The sequence below is a fragment of the Theropithecus gelada genome, chromosome 9 (genome assembly GCF_003255815.1).
Source record: "Theropithecus gelada isolate Dixy chromosome 9, Tgel_1.0, whole genome shotgun sequence".
Taxonomy (NCBI): domain Eukaryota; kingdom Metazoa; phylum Chordata; class Mammalia; order Primates; family Cercopithecidae; genus Theropithecus; species Theropithecus gelada.
Genome location: NC_037677.1, coordinates 45,726,609 through 45,749,811, shown reverse-complemented (window position 1 = coordinate 45,749,811; position 23,203 = coordinate 45,726,609). Strand labels below are relative to the sequence as shown.

The 23,203-nt window shown below is 38.1% G+C and overlaps 1 protein-coding gene across 50 annotated transcripts in view; it reads right to left on the bottom strand.

Annotated features, from left to right (window-relative positions):
- The window catches only part of PTPN20 (protein tyrosine phosphatase, non-receptor type 20), a 96,574-nt gene that overhangs the window by 61,304 nt on the left and 12,067 nt on the right, over nucleotides 1-23,203 (bottom strand). For 14 of the 50 annotated variants that reach the window (XM_025396396.1, XM_025396408.1, XM_025396415.1 and 11 more), the window contains exon 2: nucleotides 4,087-4,240. The exons of 33 other annotated variants lie outside the window; for them this stretch is intronic. In XM_025396396.1, the coding sequence (XP_025252181.1) occupies nucleotides 4,087-4,120 (34 nt within the window). In that variant the 5' untranslated portion in view covers nucleotides 4,121-4,240. Of the gene's footprint in view, nucleotides 1-4,086; nucleotides 4,241-10,575; nucleotides 10,704-11,690; nucleotides 11,709-23,203 lie in introns of those variants that run through there. 3 more of the 50 variants (XM_025396397.1, XM_025396433.1, XM_025396443.1) reach the window with 3 other exon arrangements.

The window sequence follows — 23,203 nt, the reverse complement described above, 5'->3', positions numbered from 1 at the left end:
ATGAGAGTTAAAATCAATTTCTCCCAAACTCCTGTTAATGTTGACATTTTGATCTTCTCCCATAAATCACAAATGTTCTTAATGGCATCTAGAACGCTGAGTTATTTCCAAAAGGTTTTCAATTTACTTTGCCCAGAACCATCAGAAGAATCACTATCTATGGCAGCTACAGCCTTATAAAATGTTTCTTAAATAATGAGACATGAAACTCAAAATTACTCCTTGATTTCTAGGCTATGGAATAGATATTAAATTAGAAACTAAATCAGTCATTTAAAAAAAACCTACCAATCAGAAAGAGCCCGGGCCAGAAGGATTCACAGTCAAATTCTACCAGATGTATAAACCAGAGATGGTACCAATCCTACTGAAACTATTCCAAATAATCAGGAAGAGGGACTCCTCCCTAACTCATTCCATAAGGCCAGCATCGTTCTGATACCAAAACCTGGCAGAACACAAGGTCTAATATCCAGAACTTATAATGAACTTATAAATGAACAAGCAAGAATCAAACAATCCCGTTAAACAATGGGCAAAGGACATGAACAGACACTTTTCAAAAGGAGACACACACGTAGCCAAGAAGCATAAGAAAAAATACTCAATATCACTAATCATCAGAGAAATTCAAATGAAAACCACAACCAGATACCATCTTACACAAGTCAGAATGGCTATTAGTAAAAAGTAAAAAAAAAAAAAAAAAAAAAAAAGTTTGTGAGGTTGCAGAGAAAAGCGAACATTTATACACTGCTGATAGGAATGTAAGTTCAACCACTATGGAAAGCAGTTTGGAGATTTCTCAAAGAACATAAAATAGAACTACCATTTAATTCAGCAATCACATTACTGGGTATATGAAGGGATATAAATTGTTCTGTCATAAAGACACAAGCACATGTATGTTCACCACAGAACTTTTCACAATAGCGAAGACATGGAATCAACCTGTATGCCTGTCAACAGTGGAGTGGATAAAGAAAATGTGGTACATACACACCGTAGAATATTACACAGCCATAAAAAGAATGAAATCATGGCCGGATGAGGCGACTTATGCCTGTAATCCCAGCAGTTTGGGAAGCCAAGGCAGATGAATTACCAGAGGTCAGGAGTTTGAGACCAGCCTTGCCAACATGATGAAACCCTGTCTCTACTAAAACTACAAAAATTAGCAGGGCATGGTGGCACACGCCTGTAATTCCAGCTACTCAGGAGGCTGAGGCAGAAGAATTGCTTGAGCCTGGGAGATGGAGATTGCAGTGAGCCAAGATCGCACCACTGCATTCCAACCTGGCTGACAGAGGGAGACTCTGTCTCAAAGAAACAAACAACAACAAAAACAGAATGGAATCATGTCTTTGCTGCAACATGGATGCAGCTGGAGGCCATTATCCTAAATGAATCACTACCTGGGTGATGAAATCATTTGTTCACCAAACCACAGCAACAAGCAATTTGCCCATGTAACAAACTTGCATATGTACCCCCAAGCCTAAAATAAAAGTTGGAAAAAAAAAAGTCTACAAAACAGTTTGGGTAGCTTTCCATGTTTTCCCATATCTAGCATAATTGATTTAGCATTAAAATTAGCTTTTTCAGAAAAGTTTGCAACTGTTAAAGGATAGTTTTCAGAAAAAGAAAATCATGGCTCTCATACAGATATATAAATGAACATGTTACTTAATATATTCATTAATCAGTGAGGGAACCAGGCAGATGTTATTTTAAAACAATTTTTTAAACCCATAATACTGTGTGTTAGTCTGTTTGCATTTATATATAGGAATGTCTAAGGCTGGGTAATTTATAAAGAAAAGAGGTTTGTTCTGGCTTGTGGTTATGCAGGCTGTACAGGAAGCATGGTGCTGGTATCCGCTTCTAGTATCTAACCTCAGAAGGCTTATAGTCATGGCAAAAAGTGAATGAGGAGCCAGCATGTCACATGGTAAGAGAGAAAGCAAGAGAGAAGGGGAGGTTCTAGACTCCTTTGAACAACCAGATCTCACATGAGCTGAGCGGGCACTCACTAACTATAGCACCAAGTCATTCATGAAGGATCTGCCCCTATGATCCAACATCTCCCACCAGGTTGGGGATTACATTTCAACATGATTGGAAGAGATAAACATCAGTACTATACCAAACTGGAAGTCCTTGCCAGAGCAATTAAGCAAGAGAAACAAATAAAAGGCATCCAAATTTGAAAAGGAGAAACAATTATGCAAGAGAAACAAATAAAAGGTACCCAAATTGAAAAGGAGGCAGTCAAATTTGTCCCTGTTTACAGATGACATGCTCTCATAAATGCAAAAACCTGAAGAATTCACCAAAAAACTCCTTTAAGTAAAGTTGTAGGATACAAAATCAACATGCAAAAATCAGTAGCATTTCTATACACCAATAACAAACTACCTGAAAAAGAAATCAAGTAAGCAATCTCATTTATAATAACTACAAAAAAAATACCTAGGAATAAATTTAACCAGAGATTAAAGATCTCTACAATAAAAACTATAAAAAATTGATGAAATAAATTGAAGAAGACACAAACCAATGGAAAGACATTCCATGTTCATGGAATGAAAGAGTAAATATTTTTAAAATGACAATATAACCAAAGGAATCTGAGAGCTCAATGCAATTCCTATCAAAATACCAATGATATTATTCAGAGAAATTTTAAAATCCTAAAATTCACATGGACGTACAAAAAATGCTCCAAATAGTCAAAGCAATTCTGAGCCAAGAAAAACAAAAACAAAATAAAAACAAACAACAACAACAAAAAAAAAACAAGAACAAAGCTTGGGGTATCACACTACCTGACTTCAAAATACACTACAAATCTATAGTAACCACAAAATTATGACACTGGCATGAAAACAGGCACATATACCAGTGGAATAGAATAGAGAACCCAGAAATAATTCCATATGTTTATAGCCAACTCTTTTATGACAAGGCACAAAGAACATATATTGGGGACAAGAGATTCTCCTCTATAAATGGTCCTGGAAATAACTGGATATTCCTATGCAGAATAAACTTAGATTCCTATCCCTCACCTTACACAAATATTGCATAATCTGACTTATAGATGGAATCCAGGCTCATAAAAGCAGATAGCAGAATGGTGGTTGCCAGAGGATAGGCGAAGGAGGAAATGGGGAGTTGTTGGTCAGATGGTATCAAGTATCAGTTATACTAGATGAATACGTTCTGAAGATCTGATGTACAGCATAATACATACAATACTGTATTTAATGATATTTGCTAAGAGGGTAGATCTTATGTTTGTAATACACACATACACACACACACACGCACAAAGAAAGAAAATGGTAACTATGTGAGGTGGTGGATATGTTAGCTTAATTGTGGTAATCATTTCACAGTATATAGACAAATCAAAACATCAAGTTGCACACCTTACATATACACAATTTCGTCAATTATGCCTCGATAAGGATTGGAAAAACACTTCTAAGGAGGAAGCAATAATAATGACAAGGAGGGCAGGTAGAAGAGGGAATAGAAGCTGGGCTGAATGTGGAAGGAATGAGAAAATGCATAAAAGACATACTGAAAAATGATGGCAAGCTAGTAATGTTTTAAGCAAGACAATGACAATATGGGTCAGCTGGGAGACAGCTGACATTTAGCTAAATCAAAAACCTTAGAAATGTGTAAGCCCTGAGTTCACATCTAACAAAATTATGAAAACAAACAGCTTTGTGGCAGATTACAGGTTGTTTTTACTGTCTTGTTGTTTTGTGTTTTTATGCTTTTTAGTACTTTCCAAATTCTTCACAATAAACCTATATTACATTTATAATCAGGAAAAAAATGCTATTTGAAAAGAGTAAAGTAAAACACTAGAGTCTAATTGTTGTTACTCTAAGTGTGATGGCTTATTAGAAATGCAGAGTCTTGCCCCCGTCCCCCACCTCACCAAGACCCAGGAGATCAGAATATGCAGGATAATAATCCACAGGTGGTCCCTATGCAAATCTACAGTCTGAGAGGCACTGCTGTAGCTCCTCCTGATCCCATACCCACAAAAGTAGATGATGCACCTACCAGACTCTGCTCTAAAGTCCCTAGGTGAAGACATGTTCCCATCCCCTAAATTAGACTGGTAAAAGGCTTCTTCAGAAGTGGAACCTTAATATCCTGTGAGTCAGGCCAAAGGTCTAATTAGTATCCTGGGGGCCAGCAAATAATTTTTGTTCACCTAGTAAAACACACAAAGCCAAAGATTTTTCTGTTAGACAACTGGAGCTATCACAGCTTTGACATATTATTACTCAATTCAAAATATTTAAAACAGTGCAATTTTAATTAAAGACAATTAAAACAAATTTCATTTGAAATTTTATCAAATAATTTCAGGATATTCCTTGAGAATTGGAGATACGCTTATTTATTCAAATACCAGAGCTTAAATATGCTATACCTTGCATTCCACAAATAAATATGTGAATGGCCCTCCACTCCAATGATGGATCTCTTTATATAAACACACACTCACACACATAGACACACACACACACACACACAAATGCAATCAGTGTCACTCAATGGAAACTCAATTATTTAAATGCCACACTTAAGCTAAATTAGGTGCTGAGAATTCAGTACTGAATAAATAAGAATTAATTACAGAGCCTGTCTTCAAGGAGTTCTTGTTCATTCAATCTATAAAAAGTTCTCGCACAGAATAAATATTTTTTCTTTTCTAACTTCCCATAAAGGGCCTGTAAGGCCATGTTACATTGCTCCCATTGGTTAAAATACCAAGAATACTTTTTGTCTGGAGACCTTTCCATTAACTACCAGCAAATAAAATGGTATTGCTGTAATCTGAATCTAAAATGAATGTTGTGAAACAGATTTATCTTAAAACTTTGAGATATAAGTGTTAAAAAATTATTTAAGGCTGGGTGTGGTGGCTCATGCCTACAATCCTAACATTTTGGGAGGCCGAGGTAGGAGGATCGCTTGAGTTCAGGAGTTTAAGACCAGCTGGGGCAACTGAGCGAAACCCTGTCTCTACAAAAATTAGATGGGTATGGGTGGCACACACCTGTGGTCCCAGCTACTCCAGAAGCTGAGGTAGGAGAATGGCTTGAGCCTGGGAGGCAGAGGATACAGTGAGCTGAGATCATGCCACTGCAGTCCAGCGTGGTCAACAGAGCCAGACCCTGTGGCAAAAAAACAAAAAAATAAAAAAAAAAAAACAAATAAAAAACCTAAAATGTGAAAGTAAGGCAAAAAGACAAGTGGAATGTCACTTCAACGTCATAAAATAATGACAGGCCATCCCAAAGATTACTTATGTGGGGAAATTGTACTTCATTAAGTTCATTGTTTACTACTGATTAAAAGTCCTAGATTTAATGCAATTACAAGGTAACCTATAGATTTTTGTCCAGCAGTGATACAAATAATTTCTGTCTGATAAAGTAACACTAAAGATTATAATTTATTTCTGTCTGATATTAACCAAGTTTTCTTAATCTAATCTAGCATTCTTACTCTAACATTGGTTCAAAATGCCAGTGAAAAACCTAGATCCTCAAACTGCTCTTTGAACTACCTTTGCCATCTTCCTGGTTTATTCACTAATTAATACATTGAGTAAAATGTTTAACCTGGTTTCATTTCAAATTTGTATGAGTCACATTTTTAATTTTTAAAAAACTCTACTTTGACAAGGGGAAGAATATCTTTTTTAAATAGGAGGAGGGCTAGGCACAGTGGCTCACACCCGTAATCCCAGCACTTCGGGAGGCCAAGGTGGGAAGATCACTTGAGCTCAAGAGTTTGAAGCCAGCCTGAGCAACGCAGTGAGACCTCATCTCTACCAAAAATTTAAAAAAAAAAAAAAGATAGCCAGGTGTGGTGGCACTCACCCGTAGTCCCAGCTACTTGGGCAGCTAAGGCAGGAGGATTACGAACCCGCGAGACAGAGGCTGCAATAAGCTATGATTGTGCTACACTGTACTCCAGCCTAGGCAACAGAGCAAGACTCTGTCTCAATTAAAAACAAAAACAAAAGGATGGCAGTGGTCTTGTGACTGGTAGTGAGGTAACAGATTTCAGTGAGGAGCCTTCCCTGGAAGCAGACATGAGATCTTAAGGACCTCAGAATTAACTAAGAACCTCTAAGAATGACACCTAAGCTTCTGCCTACCAACTATGTGATTGAAAAGATACAAAATAGTACAATTTTAACTAAAGACAAAATAAATTTTGTTTCGAATTTCATCAAGTAATTTCAAGACACTCCTTGATAACTGGAGACACTCATTACTAATTCAAATACTAGGGTTTAAACATACTATACCTTGCATTCCACAAATAAATATGTGAATGGCCCTCTACACCAATGACTTATCCTCTTTATGTAAATACACACACATATTAGTAAGATCTCTCTAGTGCACAGATGAATAAACTAAAATTCATATCAAACCATACCAACAATCAGTTGTTCAAACCTTCCATCAGAACAGCTTTGATCAGAAATGCATGCCTAATCCTAGTATTTTAATAAACAACAGTGCAGTGAGTCACAGATAACCCTACAGAAACACAAGAATTAAACTGGATAAATTTCCCTTTCCTGACATGTTTTCTAGTGTATCTTAAAATAGACAAAACAAAGCAATATTAAAATGATTAACATTTAATTCAATTTTGAGTTGCAGCTACTGTAGTAAATCAGTAATAGGATCATACAAGTCAACATCAACACATGTGTACTGAAATTTTAGATAGCCTAGAAAAGTATGATATGATATGAAAAGTATGATATGATAAAAACAAAATCTTCATTTGCAGAAGAAAACTTTTCAGAAAATATAGTGCAAGCTTTTACCATATTTCCCACCTCCCCTCAAGCTTGGCTAAGTAAGTCCCTGCAAGTGCTTCCCCTATAAGCTCCATGTTTTATAATGATTTCTGGACTCATCTCCTAGGGTTGGACCATAAGCATCTTGAGGACAGAAACTATAACATTTTCATTTTTGAATCTCCAGCCACTAAACTAACACATTGGAGACATGCAAGAAATGTTTGAGGGACTAATTAGTTAATTCCATAAAGAACGTGTATGTATCACCAGGTAACTAATCTGCATGTCCACATCAAGAGCTCTGAGAAGTCACAGAGGTATCACTTGAGTGATAGGCACTCGGTCCCTGAGGGAAAGAATGTGAAAGATATTGAGGGACCAGTGGTCAGGTCTGTAAGACAAAGGTTTCCCTCCAACTCCTGGGGAAGGTGCAATAGTATAGAAAATAGAGAATTAGCCCTGATAAAAGGGAAATCCTTTAAAAAGTATTACTTAATTCTATGATAGAGCGCTGAGGATAGAGGAACAAAAGCTCCAATATGAAACAAAGTGATCCCATCTAATCATAAAAAAAAGAAAAACTGCAAGTGTTTAGTTTGCTCAGGAAACAAAAGCAAAACACCTTTCCTCAGGTGGCAGGGTGACATAATTGGAGAATCAGTGAATACTGTACATATTCTCAAATCCTCAGCCAGGACAGGATTTTCAGTCTATCTCAAACTCTCTCAAAACTGAAACAGGTGCTAACAAACACTATTTCTTCACAGTGGACTTTGGGTTGGGTGCAAGATGTGAAAACATACAATTTAAAATGACATGCTCAGCACCTTGGGCCTCTGGCAATTCTTAGCACCAGGGCTGGGGCTACCTCTAATTCTTGTGAAAGTTCTATCACACACTACTCCCTGAGACCTATACTAGCCTGAAGAGAAGGGAATGAAAGAAGTCTCAAATGTTCAATAGTGACTGACTCTTGCCCTACCTGTAGTCACCCCAGGGATAAGAGTTCTTTCCTCTGAAATCTGTATTTCCTGTGACTAAATTCTCAGTATAAGCTTCTTAGGCTACTAGTAATTATTTGGCAGGTTTTATGCCTTTTAATAATGATTTTTAGTTTTTTATAAAGAATGGTGGTATTGCTTTTTCTGATTATAAACGTAACCATTAAGAAATGTCATTCCATGGTTTCTTATTCTCTGTAGTATGTGAGTGTGAGGGCTGGGGGCTCAGAGGGAAGCGGGGAGAAGTGAAGTGCTGAAGTGCTACCTCCAGAGCCACTGACAGTTCGCCCAATGCAATCAGACAAAACAAGAAAAATAAAATAAAAGGATTAATATTGGGGAGGAAGAAAGAAAACCGTCTTTATTTGCAAGGTTAAAAGCTTTATACATAATTATACCTCAATAAAGTTGATTTTTAAAAAGCTGCAAAAAGATAATGTACTTCAATTAAAATAAAATATAGAAACACTTGTATAAAGATAATATCAAGTGACTAATGTAAGTTTAAACATTAAAAAATAGTTGCTACCCACCCATCATAGACATGAGAACAAACTGTCACCATCTGTGTTAGCAGCAAGCTCACTAAGGATTACTGTGAGCATCCATTGGAACAATGGAAGACTTAACGTTCCAAAGGCACTGGAACCCTATGTCAACAATGCTTCACCCCTTGAAACCCAGGCACTGATGATAGCGTTGCCATAAGCTACATTCTGAGTAAATACTTTTTCAATTATTAGAATGGTTCAAGTAAAAGTGATTAATGACTTAAGACATCTTTCCGAAATGACTCTGTTATCTGGATGCTTCTGCTATTAAGGTGCCAAGGCAAACAACCTTCTACTGTTTATTTCATTCATGATATAAATTGCTTTGGCATACTCCCTCCAACCTCCTGAACCTCAGGTCCATCCGTTTGTCCATCTGTCTGTTTAAACTTCTTTTCTTCCCTCCTTCCTACATTCCTCTCTCTCTCTTTCGGAAGTGTATCAGTAATTACAAGAGGGTGCTTTATTTCAAAATACACAATTCCTGTACCTCCAATCACTGCTACCAAGCAAAAAAGTTCACTGTTTAATGTGTTAGAAGCCAATACTATGGCACTGGGTTTTTGAGAAAAGAAAGACTTTTTTGTAGGTCAACCAACAGGGAGACAGGAGTCTAGCTCAAATCTGTCTCCATGTACTGTTTTTAAGGCAGTATTTTTATTAGAACACATTGAGGGAGTGAATTTGGGGATAGCAGGAGATTGGCAGAAAGAAAAGGGTGGCTGAAAAGGCTTTGGGTATGTGCAGTATCTCTTCATGCTGTCTCATGGGTCACATATGTAAATTCCGGGGGAGTTAGTACAAAACATGCAGTGGAAATGTGGGCTGTGGTGTCAGCAAGCTCATACTATGTAGACTCTAGTTTGCCATATTGGTTCCAACTGATTTCAGCCAGTTTTGTTATCTTAAAAGCAGAGAGAATTTCAGTGTTTCAGAAAGTTGTTTTTGTTTTTTGTTTTTATCAACCAATCCTATAAATTCAAGAATTTCTCTTTGCCACTGATTAACTCTTTGGGGCACAGTTTCATTAGTAGACCTCAGCTTCCATACTCCAAAGAACTACTTATTTACTGGGTGCAGCTGAACCATTTCCATAACTGAGATCATGTAAGTCAGGAATGTATACACATTACATATGTGTGCAGACAAAAGTTCATGACTTCACCTACCAGGTCCAAGACGAGTCTCCTTAGGAATGCCTGCATACAAGACTGGCACTTGGCTGGTGTCTGGGAACTTGGCTGGTAAAATCATTGCCTATACTAATACAAAATTTTTTCTAAATGAGAAAAGTAGCTCATTTCTCCTAAAACATCTTCCTTCCTTCTAGGTATCTGGAATTTCAGTGACTGCTATCAGTCGCACTGACAGTCTGTGCCCATGACTAACCCCTGATAAAGACCCTAAATTCTTATGTTCAGATGAGCTTCCCTGATAGACAACACTTCACACAAGTTCTCATACCTTGTTATTCAGAAAATTAAGTGCATCCTACGTGACTCACAAGGAGAATATTCCAGGGAGATTGTGTCTGATTTTCCTTTGTTGATTTTGCTTCATACCTTTTCAGTCTACCATATCTTAGCCATGAATGTGACTACCTGCTGAAACCTATGAATCCTTCTATCCAATTGCTGAACCTGGGAGTAGTCTTAGATAGCTCTGACAAAGGCTAGTGTGGGAAATACATTGTCGTCCTCATTAACAGACCCTTCTTAGTTATATCTCACTTTCTAAGTTCCTGCCTTCCACTTCCCAGGAGAGAAAAAACCACACAGCATTACCTGAACATCATCTCAGGGTAATCACAGAACACTCATCTCTGCAAAAGAAGGAAAAACGAACTAGGTAATGTTGCAATATTTTTAACTGCAAATAATTTTGCGTACAAGGCTTACCTACATTTGACTATTTTTCCACTAAATGCTTAAAAGTAACAAGCTAGTATCTTCTTAATGTAAAAATATACATGTCCAACAAAATTTAACTTGTTCTGCTATCATGAAAAGAGGAATTGCAGACAAATGTCTCATAATGTGCAGTCAATGGGCTTATATAAATAAGGACTAAAATTACAGGCTTAATAAGAGATCATCAAACCAGGGAAAACTCCAAGTAAAATTATAGTACACAGTTGTCCCTGCCACCTGAGACTCACCTGAGACTCATACTTTCCTTCCAACATGCCTGTTTTACCTATTCCCTCAAGGCTCAGACTTCAAATGAGTTCCCTTTAAGTAGATAAGAACAGTTTCGTAACAGATTCCAGAAAAACCAATATGCCACCTAAAGGACAAGGAACGCATCTGCACTAAGAAAATGAAAAGAAATCAGAGAGAGAACTTCCTGACTTACTCAGATCATATCCATGGGTCCACATATGTCTAAAGGCCAACCTTGTCCTTAATCTTTAGCCATTTAATCTATAAAATAAAAGATTTAGAAAAGGGCTATGGGCAATATGGATCTTTTGCAGATACAAAATTTTTTAAGTCCATAAACTTTCTCCTTAAAATACTGAAGACCATTAGTAATGGTTATAATATTCTTGTCTGAACTGAGAGCTATAGTCAGGCTCCTTTTAGAAGCCCTGCCATGAACAGAGAAAAAAGAAAAGGCATGTTCCTACTCCTTTATCCTCTGTAGACATCTTTCCCATGATAAGTTAATAATGAGAAGAGAAAACCAACCTTCTAGATTTCTCATCATTTAATGGTATGAACCCTAAGTTTCTGAAGCCTAGTTAAAGAAAAAAGAAAAAAGAAAAAAGGAAGGAGAAGGAGAAAGAGAAAGAGAAGGAGAAGGAGAAGGAGAAAGAGAAGGAGGAGGAGGAGGAGGAGGAGGAGGAAGAGGAAGAAGAAGAAGAAGAAGAAGAAGAAGAAGAAGAAGAAGAAGAAGAAGAAGAAGAAGAAGAAGAAGAAAGTTCTCCTCATTTGAAATTCTTCCCTCTCCTAGCTCACCTTCCCCACCTTTTCCTTCCTCTGTGGTCCCCACAGTCAGATATGAGGTAATAGGTGGAAAACACTTCCCTGTGATAAGGCAGTGATGCCTGAGCCACCCACTTCTCGTACTAAAGCTGTTCCTAAAGAATAGCAATGGTACTCATGTTTTGGGGGACTCTATGCTACTTAGAAGTGAGTGGCTAAAGTTTCACAGTGACTAATTCAAGAACAAACAGAAGAAAAGGACAAACAGAAAGAGGCATGCCCTTAGCCTCAATCAGATAGTTCTAAGAAAGCGATTAGGATGATTTGGAGATTACCAGTCCCATACCTTATCCAGTCACCAAACAACCCAGGCTGGATGTGGTTGCTTGGCGACCACACCTTCCATGTACCAAGCCACAAGTATGTCTTTCAGGTGTGTGATCACCTGAAAATTTTTAATTTTTAGGTTCATTTTATATAATGCACCTAAAAATTCTTCCAGTCTATACACAATTCCAAAGCCACTTCCATGTTTTTTAGGTACTTATTACAACAGAAAAAGATTTCCTGGTATCAAAATATGTATTCATTTCCTATGGCTGCCATAACAAAGTGCTACAAATTGGATGGCTTAAAGAGGCAGAAATGTATTCTCTCACAGTTCTGGGGGCAAAAGTCTGAGGGTGGCAGCAAGGCCATGCCCTCTCTTAGGCCCCAGGGAAGGATGTTTCCTTGTCTCTTCCTAACTTTTGGTGGTTTCAGTAATCCTTGATGTTCCCTGGTTATAGACATCCCACTCCAATTTCAGCCTCTGCTGATACAGGAATTTCTCCCTCTGTCTGTGTCCAAATTTCCTTTGTTTTACAGGGACACCAATCATTGTATTAGGACCTCAGCTTAAGTTGTTGGACTCACAGGTATCTGGGGTTAGGACTTCAAAATATTCTCTTGGGGTATAAAATGCAACCACACAACAATAACAAAAGAGAAAATCTAGGCGATCTTGGTTTTGACAATGAGATTTTAAATACAACACCAAAAGGATAATCCAGGAAACAATGTTGATAAGTTGGACTTTATTAAAATTAAAAACTACTTTTCTGCAAAATACACTGTTAAGAGAATACAAAGACAAGCTACAGACCAGGAGAAAATGTTTGAAAAACACATATCCGATAGAAAAGTTCTAATAAAAAATATACAAAGAACTCTTAAAGTTCAACAATGAAAAAACAAACAATCTCATTTAAAAAATGGCAAAATAGGCATGTCACTGCAAATTCCGTGAAACAGGAGAAAAACTGTGAGTTCCCAGAGTGTAGGAGGGAGAAAACCGACCTCCAAACACACATCCCTACTAGGAATCTGAAAATCCAGATCACAGGAGAATAATTTAACCTTACCTAGAGATGAAAGGATTTAGAGAGTCACACAAAATATAAAAGTAGAAGTAGCAGCAGGAAGTGCCTTATATGAACTCCTCGTCTCCAGCTCGAGCACAGGGAAGCCATTCCTGACTATATCTCACTGGGGCCCTTGAGGAAGGCAACCAGCAGAATTGTGAAAGTGTTGTGGGGTGAAGAAAGCTCCTGGATGAAATTGGTAGTGGTTTTGACTGGGCTCACATTTTCTGGAGTAGAGTCCGAGGAAGGAGCAGGAGCTGCTGCAGATACAAGCAAGTGCAGGAGTACAAGAACTGCCACCAACAGAGCAGGGGCAAGGTCTGAGCGGGGCATTGCAGAATATGTGGGCTTGCCAACTTTATGGGAGATGAGTCAGGCCTCTTGCTACTGGCTATCCCTGACTTCCCTGGCAAACTATATAATACAGCATAGATTATATGGTGGTCAAGAGGTGGTCAAGATTCCCTATAGAACATAATCCCATTGGCCGAAGAACCAACTCCCAGACCCCACAGTGGCCTGAGCAAACCCCGCCCAAGGAGAGTCTGAAACCAGACCTGCCTAATCTGCTGCCACCTGATGGCATTTCCCTACCTGCCCTGGTAGCTGAACACAAAACATAGAAACTCTGGGGAACTTTATCCCCTGAACCCTGCCCCCAGCACCTGAGAAACAAAAATACTTACCCTGGCCGTCTTAGGGCAGACTTAGAGCCCCGTACTAGTATCATAGCTGGTGCTCTTCTGAAAATTCCACCTCCTGGCTAGAGGCCAACCAACTCAGGCCATTATAGCAACACATAACAGAATAATCCTGATCCCAGGAAGGGGAAGTCAACACCTAATTCCACTGCCTGAAACATCCTGGCTAACCAGAGGTCCTAAGTGTATCCACTTGACAACTTCACTGTAGCATAACCAGCATTCAAGAAAGCCAGAACAGTAAACATTATCTACAATCAAGAACTCTCAGAGTCTACTTCACTTCACTGCCACCTCTACCAGAACAGGTGCTGGTATCCATGGCTGGGGGACCTGAAGACGGATCACATCATAGGACTTTTTGCAGACATCCCCCAGCAGCAGCCCAGAGCCTAGTAGCCCCACTGGGTGGCCAGACCCAGAAGAACAATAACTATCACTGCAGTCCGGCCCTCAGGAAGTACCATCCTTAAGGGAATGGGGAGAACACCACATCAAATGATCGCTCCATGGGACAAGAGAATCTGAACATCAGGCCTTGAGTTTCAGATCTCTCTACTGAAATAGTCTACCCAAATGAGAAAGAACCAGAAAAGTAATTCTGGTAACAAGACAGAACATGGTTCTCTAACAGCTCCAAAAGATCACACCAGCTCCCCAGCCAAGAACAAATCTCTGAAGTGCCACATAAAGAATTCAGAAGGTTGATTATTAAGCTACTCAAGGAGATACCAGAAAAAAAGTCAAAAAAAAGAAAATTTTTAAAAATACAGCATATAAATGAAAAATTCTCCAGAGAAATAGATATAAAAAAAAATCACAACTTCTGGAAATGAAAGACACACTTAAAGAAATACAAAATGCAGTGGAAAGTTTCAGCAACAGACTAGAATAAGTAGAAGAAAAAACTTCAGAGCTCTAAGACAAGGCTTTTGAATTAACACAATCAGACAAAAGCAAAGAAAAAAGAACTTTTAAAAAATGAACAAAGCCTCCAAGAAGTGTGGGATAATGTTAAATGGCCAAACTAAGAATAATAGATGTTCCTGAGGAAGAAGAGAAATCTAAAAGTTTTGAAAATTTATTTGAAGGAATAGTTGAGGAAAACTTCCCTGGCTTTGTTAGAAATCTAGACATCCAAATACAAGAAGCTCAAAAAACACTTGGGATATGCATTGCAAAGAGATCGTCACCTAGGCACAGTCATCAGGTTATGTAAAGTCAAGGCGAAGAAAAGAATCTTGAGCTGTGAGACCACCTATAAAGAAAAATGTATCAGATTAACAGCAGACTTAGCAGAAACCTTACAAGCCAGAGGGATTGGGGTCCTATCTTTAGCTTCCTGAAAGGAATTGGGGTCCTATCTTCAGCTTCCTGAAACAAAATAATTGTCAGCCAAGAACTTTGCATCCAGCAAAACTAAGCTTCATAAATGAGGGGGAGATAAAATATTTTTCAGATAAACAAATGCTGAGAGAATTTGCCACTAATAAGTCAGCACTATAAGAAATGCTTAAAGGAGTTTTAAACCTTGAAACAAAACCTCAAAATACACCAAAAAAGAACCTCCTTAGAGCATAAATCTCATAGGGCCTATAAAACGATAACATCATGAAAAAAAGGTTATTAAGGCAACAACTAGCATGATGAATAAAATAGTACCTCACATCTCAATACTAGCATTGACTGTAAGTGGCTGGCCTAAATGCTCCACTCAAAAGATACAGAATGGCAGAATGGATAAAAATCGACCAACCAAGTACCTGTTCTCTTTAAGAGACGCACCTAACACATAAGGACTCACATAAACTTAAGGTAATGGGGTGGAAAAAGATATTCCATGCAAATGGAAGCCAAAAGCAAGCAGAAATAATTTTTCTTATATCAGACAAAACAGACTGTAAAACAGCAACAGTAAAAAAAAAAAAAAAAAAAAAGATTAGTCCCACAGGGAAATATCACAATCCTAAAAACATATGCACCTAACACTGGAGCTCCCAAATTTATAAAACAATTGCTATGAGACCAAAGAAATGAGACAGATGGCAACACAATAATATTGAGGAATTTCGATACTCCATTGACAGCACTAGACAGGTCATTAAGACAGTCAACAAAGAAACAATGGGCTTAAGCTACACTCCTGAACAAATGGACTTAAAAGATATTTACAGAACATTCTACCCAACAAATGCAGAATATACACTCTTTACTTCAGTGCATGGAACATCCTCCAAGATAGATCATATAATAGTACATCAAAAAGTCTCAATAAATTTAAGAAAATGAAAATTATATCAAGTATTCTCTTAGACCCCAGTAGAACAAAACTGGAAATTAACTCCAAAAGGAACTCTTGAAATTATACAAATACATGGAAATTAATTAATCTGCTCTTGAACGATCTTTGGGTCAACAATGAAATCAAGATGGAATTTAAAAATTTTTTGAGTTGAACAATAATAGTGAAATAACATCAAAACCTCTAGGATACAGCAAAAGTGGTGCTAAGAAGAAAGTTCAGTGCATTAAATACCTACATCAAAAAGTCTGAAAGAACACAAGCAGACATTCTAAGGTCACACCTCAAGGAACTAGAGAAACAAGAACAAATTAAACCCAAACCCAGCAGAAAAAAAGAAATAACAAAGATCAGAGCAGAACTAAATAAAATTGAAACAAAATATACAAAAGGTAAATGAAACAAACAGCTGGTTCTTTGAAAAGATCGACAAAATTGATAGGCTGTTAGCTAGATTAACCAAGGAGAGAGAAGATCCAAATAGATTCAACTGGAAACGAAACAGGATATTACAACAGATACTATGGAAACACAAAAGCTCATTCCAGGCTACTATGAACACCTTTATGCACACAAACTAGAAAATCTAGAGGAGATAAATAAATTCCTGAAAATATATAGCCCTCCAAGATTAAATGAAGAAATAGAAACTCTGAACAGACCAATAACAAGTAGCAACACTCAGTCAGTAATAATAAAATAAAATGTTAACAACAACAACAGAAAGCCCAGGACCAGAAGGATTTATGGCTGTATTTTATCAGACATTCAAAGAAGAATTGTTACCAATCTTATTGAAACTATTCCAAAAGATAGAGAAAGAGAGAATCCTCCCTAAATAATTCTATGAAGCCAGTATTACCCTAATACCAAAACCAGGAAAGGACATAATCAAAAAAAAAAAAATAGAAAATTACAAACCAATACCCGGATGAACATAGATGCAAAAATCCTCAACAAAATACTAGTTAAGTGAATCCAACAGCATATCAAAAAGATGATATACTATGATCAAGTAGGTTTCATACCAGGGATGGAAGGATAGTTTAACATACATTAGATAAATGTGATATATCACATAAACAGAATTAAAAATCATATGATCATTTTAATAGATGTAGAAAAAGCATTTGACAAAATCCAGCATCCCGTCATAATTAAAAGCCTCAGCAGAACCGGCATAGAAGGCACATACCTCAAGGTAGTAAGAACCATCTATGACAAACCCACAGCCAACATTATACTGAACAGGGAAAAGTTGAAAGCATTCTCTCTGAGAACTGGAACAAGACAAGGATGCCCACTTTCACCACTTCTATTCAACATAGTACTGGAAGTCCTAGCCAGAGTAATCAGACAAGAGAAATAAAGGGCATCCGAATTGGTAAAGAGGAAGTCAAACTGTCACTGTTCACCAATGATATGATTGTATACCTAGAAAAAACTAAAAACTCATCCAAAAAGCTCCTAGATCTGATAAATTAATTCTGTAAGTTTCAAGACACAAAATCAATGTACACAAATCAGTAGCACTGCTATACCTCAACAACAACCAAGCTGAGAAGCAAATCAAGAACTCAATCCCTTTTATAACAGCTACAAAAAATAAAAATAAAATGCTTAGTAATATACTTAACCAAGGAGGTGAAAGATCTGTACGAGGAAAACTACAAAATACTGGTGGAAGGAATCACTGATGACACAAACAAATGGAAATACATACCATGTTCATGGATGGGTAAAATCCATATTGTGAAAATCATTACACTGCCCAAAGCAATCTACAGATTCTATGCAACTCTCATCAGAGTACCATCATCATTCTTCACAGAATGAGAAAAAAACCCTAACATTCATATGAAACCAAAAACGACCCCACACAGCCAAAGCAAGACTAAGCAAAAAGAACAAATCTGGAGGCAACACATTACTCCATTTCAAACTATGCTACAAGGCTATAGTTACCAAAACAGCATGGTACTGGTATAAAAATAGGCATGTAGACCAATGGCACAGAATAGAGAACTTAGAAATAAAGCCAAATACAGCCAACTGATCTTTGACAAAGCAAACAAAAACATAAAATGGAGAAAGGACACCCTGTTCAACAAATTCTGTGATTTACCAGTGGGGAAAGTATCCTTTTCCCACTTTATGGTGCTGGGATAACTGACAAGCCACATGCAGAAGAATGAAACTGGATCCTTATCTCTCGTCTTATACAAAAATCCACTCAAGATGGATCAAAGACTTAAATATAAGACCTGAAACCATAAAAATTCCAGAAGATAACATTGGTAAAACTCTACTAGATATTGGCTTAGGCAAAGACTTCATGACCAAGAACCCAAAAACAAATGCAATAAAAACAAAAATAAGTAGATAGGACCTGATGAACTTAAAAGCTTCTGCACAGCAAAAGAAATAATCAGCAGAGTAAACAATCAACCCACAGAGTGGGAGAAAATATTCATAAACTATGTATCCAACAAAGGACGAATTTCCAGAATCTAAAATGAACTCAAATCAGAAAGGAAAAAAAAAAATTAAAAAGTGGGCAAAGGCCATGGATAGACAATTCTCAAAAGAAGTTGTACAAACAGCCAATAAACATATGAAAAAATGCTCAATATAACTAACTATCAGGGAAATGCAAATCAAAACTACAATGACATACCACCTTACCCCTGAAAGAATGGCAATAATTTAAAAATAAAAATTAATAGATGTTGGCATGGATGTGGTGAAAAGGGAACTCTTTTACACTGCTGGTAGGAATGTAAACCAGTACAACCACTATGGAAAACAGTATGGAGATACCCTAAAGAACTAAAAGTAGAATTACCATTTTATCCAGCCATCCCAGTACTGGGTATCTACCCAGAGGAAAAGAAGTCATTATATGAAAAAGACACTTGCACAGGCATGTTTACAGCAACACAATTTGTAATTGTAAAAATAAAGAACAAGACTAAATACCAATCAAAAGAAAATGTGATATATATATATATATATACACACACACACACACACACACACACACACACACACATATACACATACATACACCATGGAATACCACTCAGCCATAAAATGGAACAAAATAATGGCATGTACAGCAACCTGGTGGAGTTGGAGAACATTATTCTAAGTTGAAATAATTCAGGAATGGAAAACCAAATATCATATATTCTCACTTATACATGGGAGCTCAAGCTATGAGGATGCAAAGACAAAAGAATGATATAATGGACTTTGGGGATTTAGGAGGAAGTTGGGAAGTGGGGTAAGTGATAGAAAGAATACACATTGGGTCCAGTACACACTGCTCAGGTGATGGGTGCACCAAAATTTCGGAAATTATAACTAAAGAACTTATCTATATAATAAAAAACCACCTGTTCCCCCAAAACTATTGAAATCTTTTTTTTTAAAAGGAAACAAGAAATGCCTTCTAAGATGGCTGAATAGGAATAGCTCCAGTCCGCAGCTCCCAGCGTGATCGACGCAGAAGACGGGTGATTTCTGCATTTCCAACTGAGGTACCTGGTTCATCTCATTGGGACTGGTTGGGCAGTGGGTGCAGCCCACAGAGGGCAAGCCAAAGCAGGGTGAGGTGTCGCCTCACCCAGGAAGTGCAAGGGGTCAGGGGATTTCCCTTTCCTAGCCAAGGGAAGCCATGACAGACTGTACCTGCAAAAATGGTACACTCCCACTCTAATACTGTTGTTTTTCCAACAATCTTAGCAAACAGTAGACCAGGAGACTACATCCCACACCTGGCTCGGTGGGTCCCACACCCACGGAGCCTTGCTCACTGCTAGCACAGCAGTCTGAGATCAACCTGCGAGGCAGCAGTCTGGCAGGGGGAGGGACGTCCGCCATTGCTGAGGCTTGAGTAGGCAAACAAAGCAGCAGGAAGCTCAAACTGGGCAGAGCCCACTGCTGCTCAGCAAGGCCAGCTGCCTCTATAGACTCCACCTCTGGGGGCAGGGCATAGCTGAACAAAAGGCAGTAGAAACTTCTGCAGACTTAAACGTCCCTGACAGCTCTGAAGAGAGCAGTGGTTCTCCCAGGACACTGTTTGAGCTCTGAGAATGGACAGACTGCCTCCTCAAGTGGGTCCCTGACCCCCATGTAGCCTAACTGGGAAACACCTCCCAGTAGGGGCCAACTGACACCTCATACAGGTGGTGCCCCTCTGGGATGAAGCTTCCAGAGGAAGGATCAGGCAGCACTATTTACTGTTCTGCAATATTTGCTGTCCTGCAGCCTCCGCTGGTGATACCCAGGCAAACGGGGTGTGGAGTGGACCTCCAGAAAACTCCAACAAAACTGCAGCTGAGGGACCTGACTGTTAGAAGGAAAACTAACAAACAGAAAGGAATAGCATCAATATCATCAAAAAGAGCATCCACACCAAAACCCCATCTGTAGGTCATCAACATCCAAGACCAAAGGTAGATAAAACCACAAAGATGGGGAGAAACCACAGCAGAAAAGCTGAAAATTCTAAAAACCAGAGTGCCTCTTCTCCTCCAAAGGATCGCAGCTCCTCGCCAGCAACAGAACAAAACTGTACAGAGAATGATTTTGAGGAGGTGACAGAAGTATGCTTCAGAAGGTCTGTAATAACAAACTTCCCCAAGCTAAAGGAGCATGTTTGAACCCATTGCAAGGACACTAAAAACCTTGAGAAAAAGATTAAATGAATTCCTAACTAGAACAGTGTAGAAAACACCTTAAATGAATGGATGGAGCTGAAAACTTTGGCATGAGAACTTCGTGATGCATGTACAAGTTTCAATAGTCAATTTGATCAAGTGGAAGAAAGGGTATCAGTGATTGAAGATCAAATTAGTGAAATAAAGTGAGAAGAGAAGTTTAGAGAAAAAAGAATAAAAAGAAACGAACAAAGCCTCCAAGAAATATGGGACTATGTGAAAAGACCAAATCTACGTTTGATAAGTGTACCTGAAAGTGACGAGGAGAAGGGAACCAAGTTGGAAAACACTCTTCAGGATATTATCCAGGAGAACTTCCACAACCTAGCAAGGCAGGCCAACATTCAAATTCAGGAAATACAGAGAACACCACAAAGATACATACCCCAAGACACATAATTGTCAGATTCACCAAGGTTGAAATGAAGGAAAAAATGTTAAGGGCAGCCAGAGAGAAAGGTCAGGTTACCCACAAAGGGAAGTCCATCAGACTAACAGTGGCTCTCTCGGCAGAAACCCTACAAGCCAGAAGAGTGTGGGGGCCAATATTCAACATTTTCAAAGAAAAGAATTTTCAACCCAGAATTTCATATCCAGCCAAACTAAGCTTCATAAGTGAAAGAGAAATAAAATCCTTTACAGACAAGCAAATGCTGAGAGATTTTGTCACCACCAGGCCTGCTTTACAAGAGTTCCTGAAGGAAGCACTAAACGTGGAAAGGAACAACTACTACCAGCCACTGCAAAAACATGTCAAATTGTAAAGACCATCAATGCTATGAAGAAACTGCATCAATTAATGGGAAAAATAACCAGCAAACATCATAATGACAGGATCAAATTCACACATGACAATATTAGCCTTAAATGTAAATGGGCTAAATGCCTCAATCAAAAGATGCAGACTCACAAATTGGGTAAAGAGTCAAGACCCATCAGTGTGCTGTATTCAGGAGATCCATCTCACATGCAGAGACAAACATAGGCTCAAAATAAAGGGATGGAAGAAAATCTACCAAGCAAATGGAAAGAAAAAAAAAAAAAAGCAGGGATTGCAATTCTAGTCTCTGATAAAACAGACTTTAAACCAACAAAGATCAAAAGAGACAAAGAAGGCCATTACATAATAGTAAAGGGATCAATTCAACAAGAAGAGCTAAGTATCCTAAATATATATGCACCCAATACAGGAGCACCCAGATTCATAAAGCAAGTCCTTAGAGACCTACAAAGAGACATAGACTCCCACAAAATAATAATGGGAGACTTTAACACCCCACTGTCAACATTAGACAGATCAATGAGACAGAAAGTTAACAAGGATATCCAGGACTTGAACTCAGCTCTGCACCAAGTGGACCTAATAGACATCTACAGAACTTCCACCGTAAATCAACAGAGTATGCATTCTTCTCAGCACCACATCCCACTTATTCCAAAATTGACCACATAGTTGGAAGTAAAGCACTCCTCAACAAATGGAAAAGAACAGAAATCACAACAAATTGTCTCTCAGACCACAGTGCAATCAAATTAGAACTCAAAACTGCACAGTTACCTGGAAACTGAACAACCTGCTCCTGAATGACTACTGGGTAAATAACAAAATGAAGGCACAAATAAAGATGCTCTTTGAAACCAATGAGAACAAAGACACAACGTACCAGAATCTCTGGGACACACTTAAAGCAGTGTGTAGAGGGAAATTTATAGTAGTAAATGTCCATTTAAGGGAAAGCAGGAAAGATCTAAAATCAACAACCTAGCATCACAATTAAAATAACTAGAGAAGCAAGAGCAAACACATTCAAAAGCTAGTAGAAGGCAAGAAATAACTAAGATCAGAGCAGAATTGAAGGAGAGAGAGACACACACAAAAAGCCCTTCAAAAAATCAGTGAATCCAGGAGCTGGTTTTTTGAAAAGATCAACAAAACTGATGGACCACTAGCAAGACTAATAAAGAAGAAAAGAGATAAGAACCAAATAGATGCAATAAAAAATGATAAAGGGGATATCACCACTGATCCCACAGAAATACAAACTACCCTCAGAGAATACTATAAACACCTCAATGCAAATAAACGACAAAATCTAGAAGAAATGGATAAATTCCTGGACACATACACCCTCCCAAGACTAAACCAGGAAGAAGTTGAATCTTTGAATAGACCAATAATAGGCTCTGAAACTGAGGCAGTAATTAATAGCCTGCCAACTAAAAAAAGTCCAGGATCAGACGGATTCACAGCCAAATTTTACCAGAGGTAAAAAGAGGAGCTGGTACCATTCCTTCTGAAACTATTCCAATCAATAAAAAAAGAGGGAATCCTCCCTAACTCATTTTATGAGGCCGGTATCATCCTGATACCAAAGCCTGGCAGAGATACAACAAAAAAGAGAATTTTAGACCAATATCCCTGATGAACATCCATGCGAAAATTCTTAGTATTGGCAAACTGAATCCAGCAGCACATCAAAAACCTTATCCACCATGATCAAGTCAGCTTCATTCCTAGGATGCAAGCCTAGTTCAACATATGCAAATCAAGAAACGTAATCCAGCATATAAACAGAACCAAAGACAAAAACCACATGATTATCTCAACAGATGCCGAAAAGGCCTTCAACAAAATTCAACAGCCCTTCATGCTAAAAACTCTCAATAAACTAAGTACTGATGGAACACATCTCAAAATAGTAAGAGCTATTTATGACAAACCTACAGCC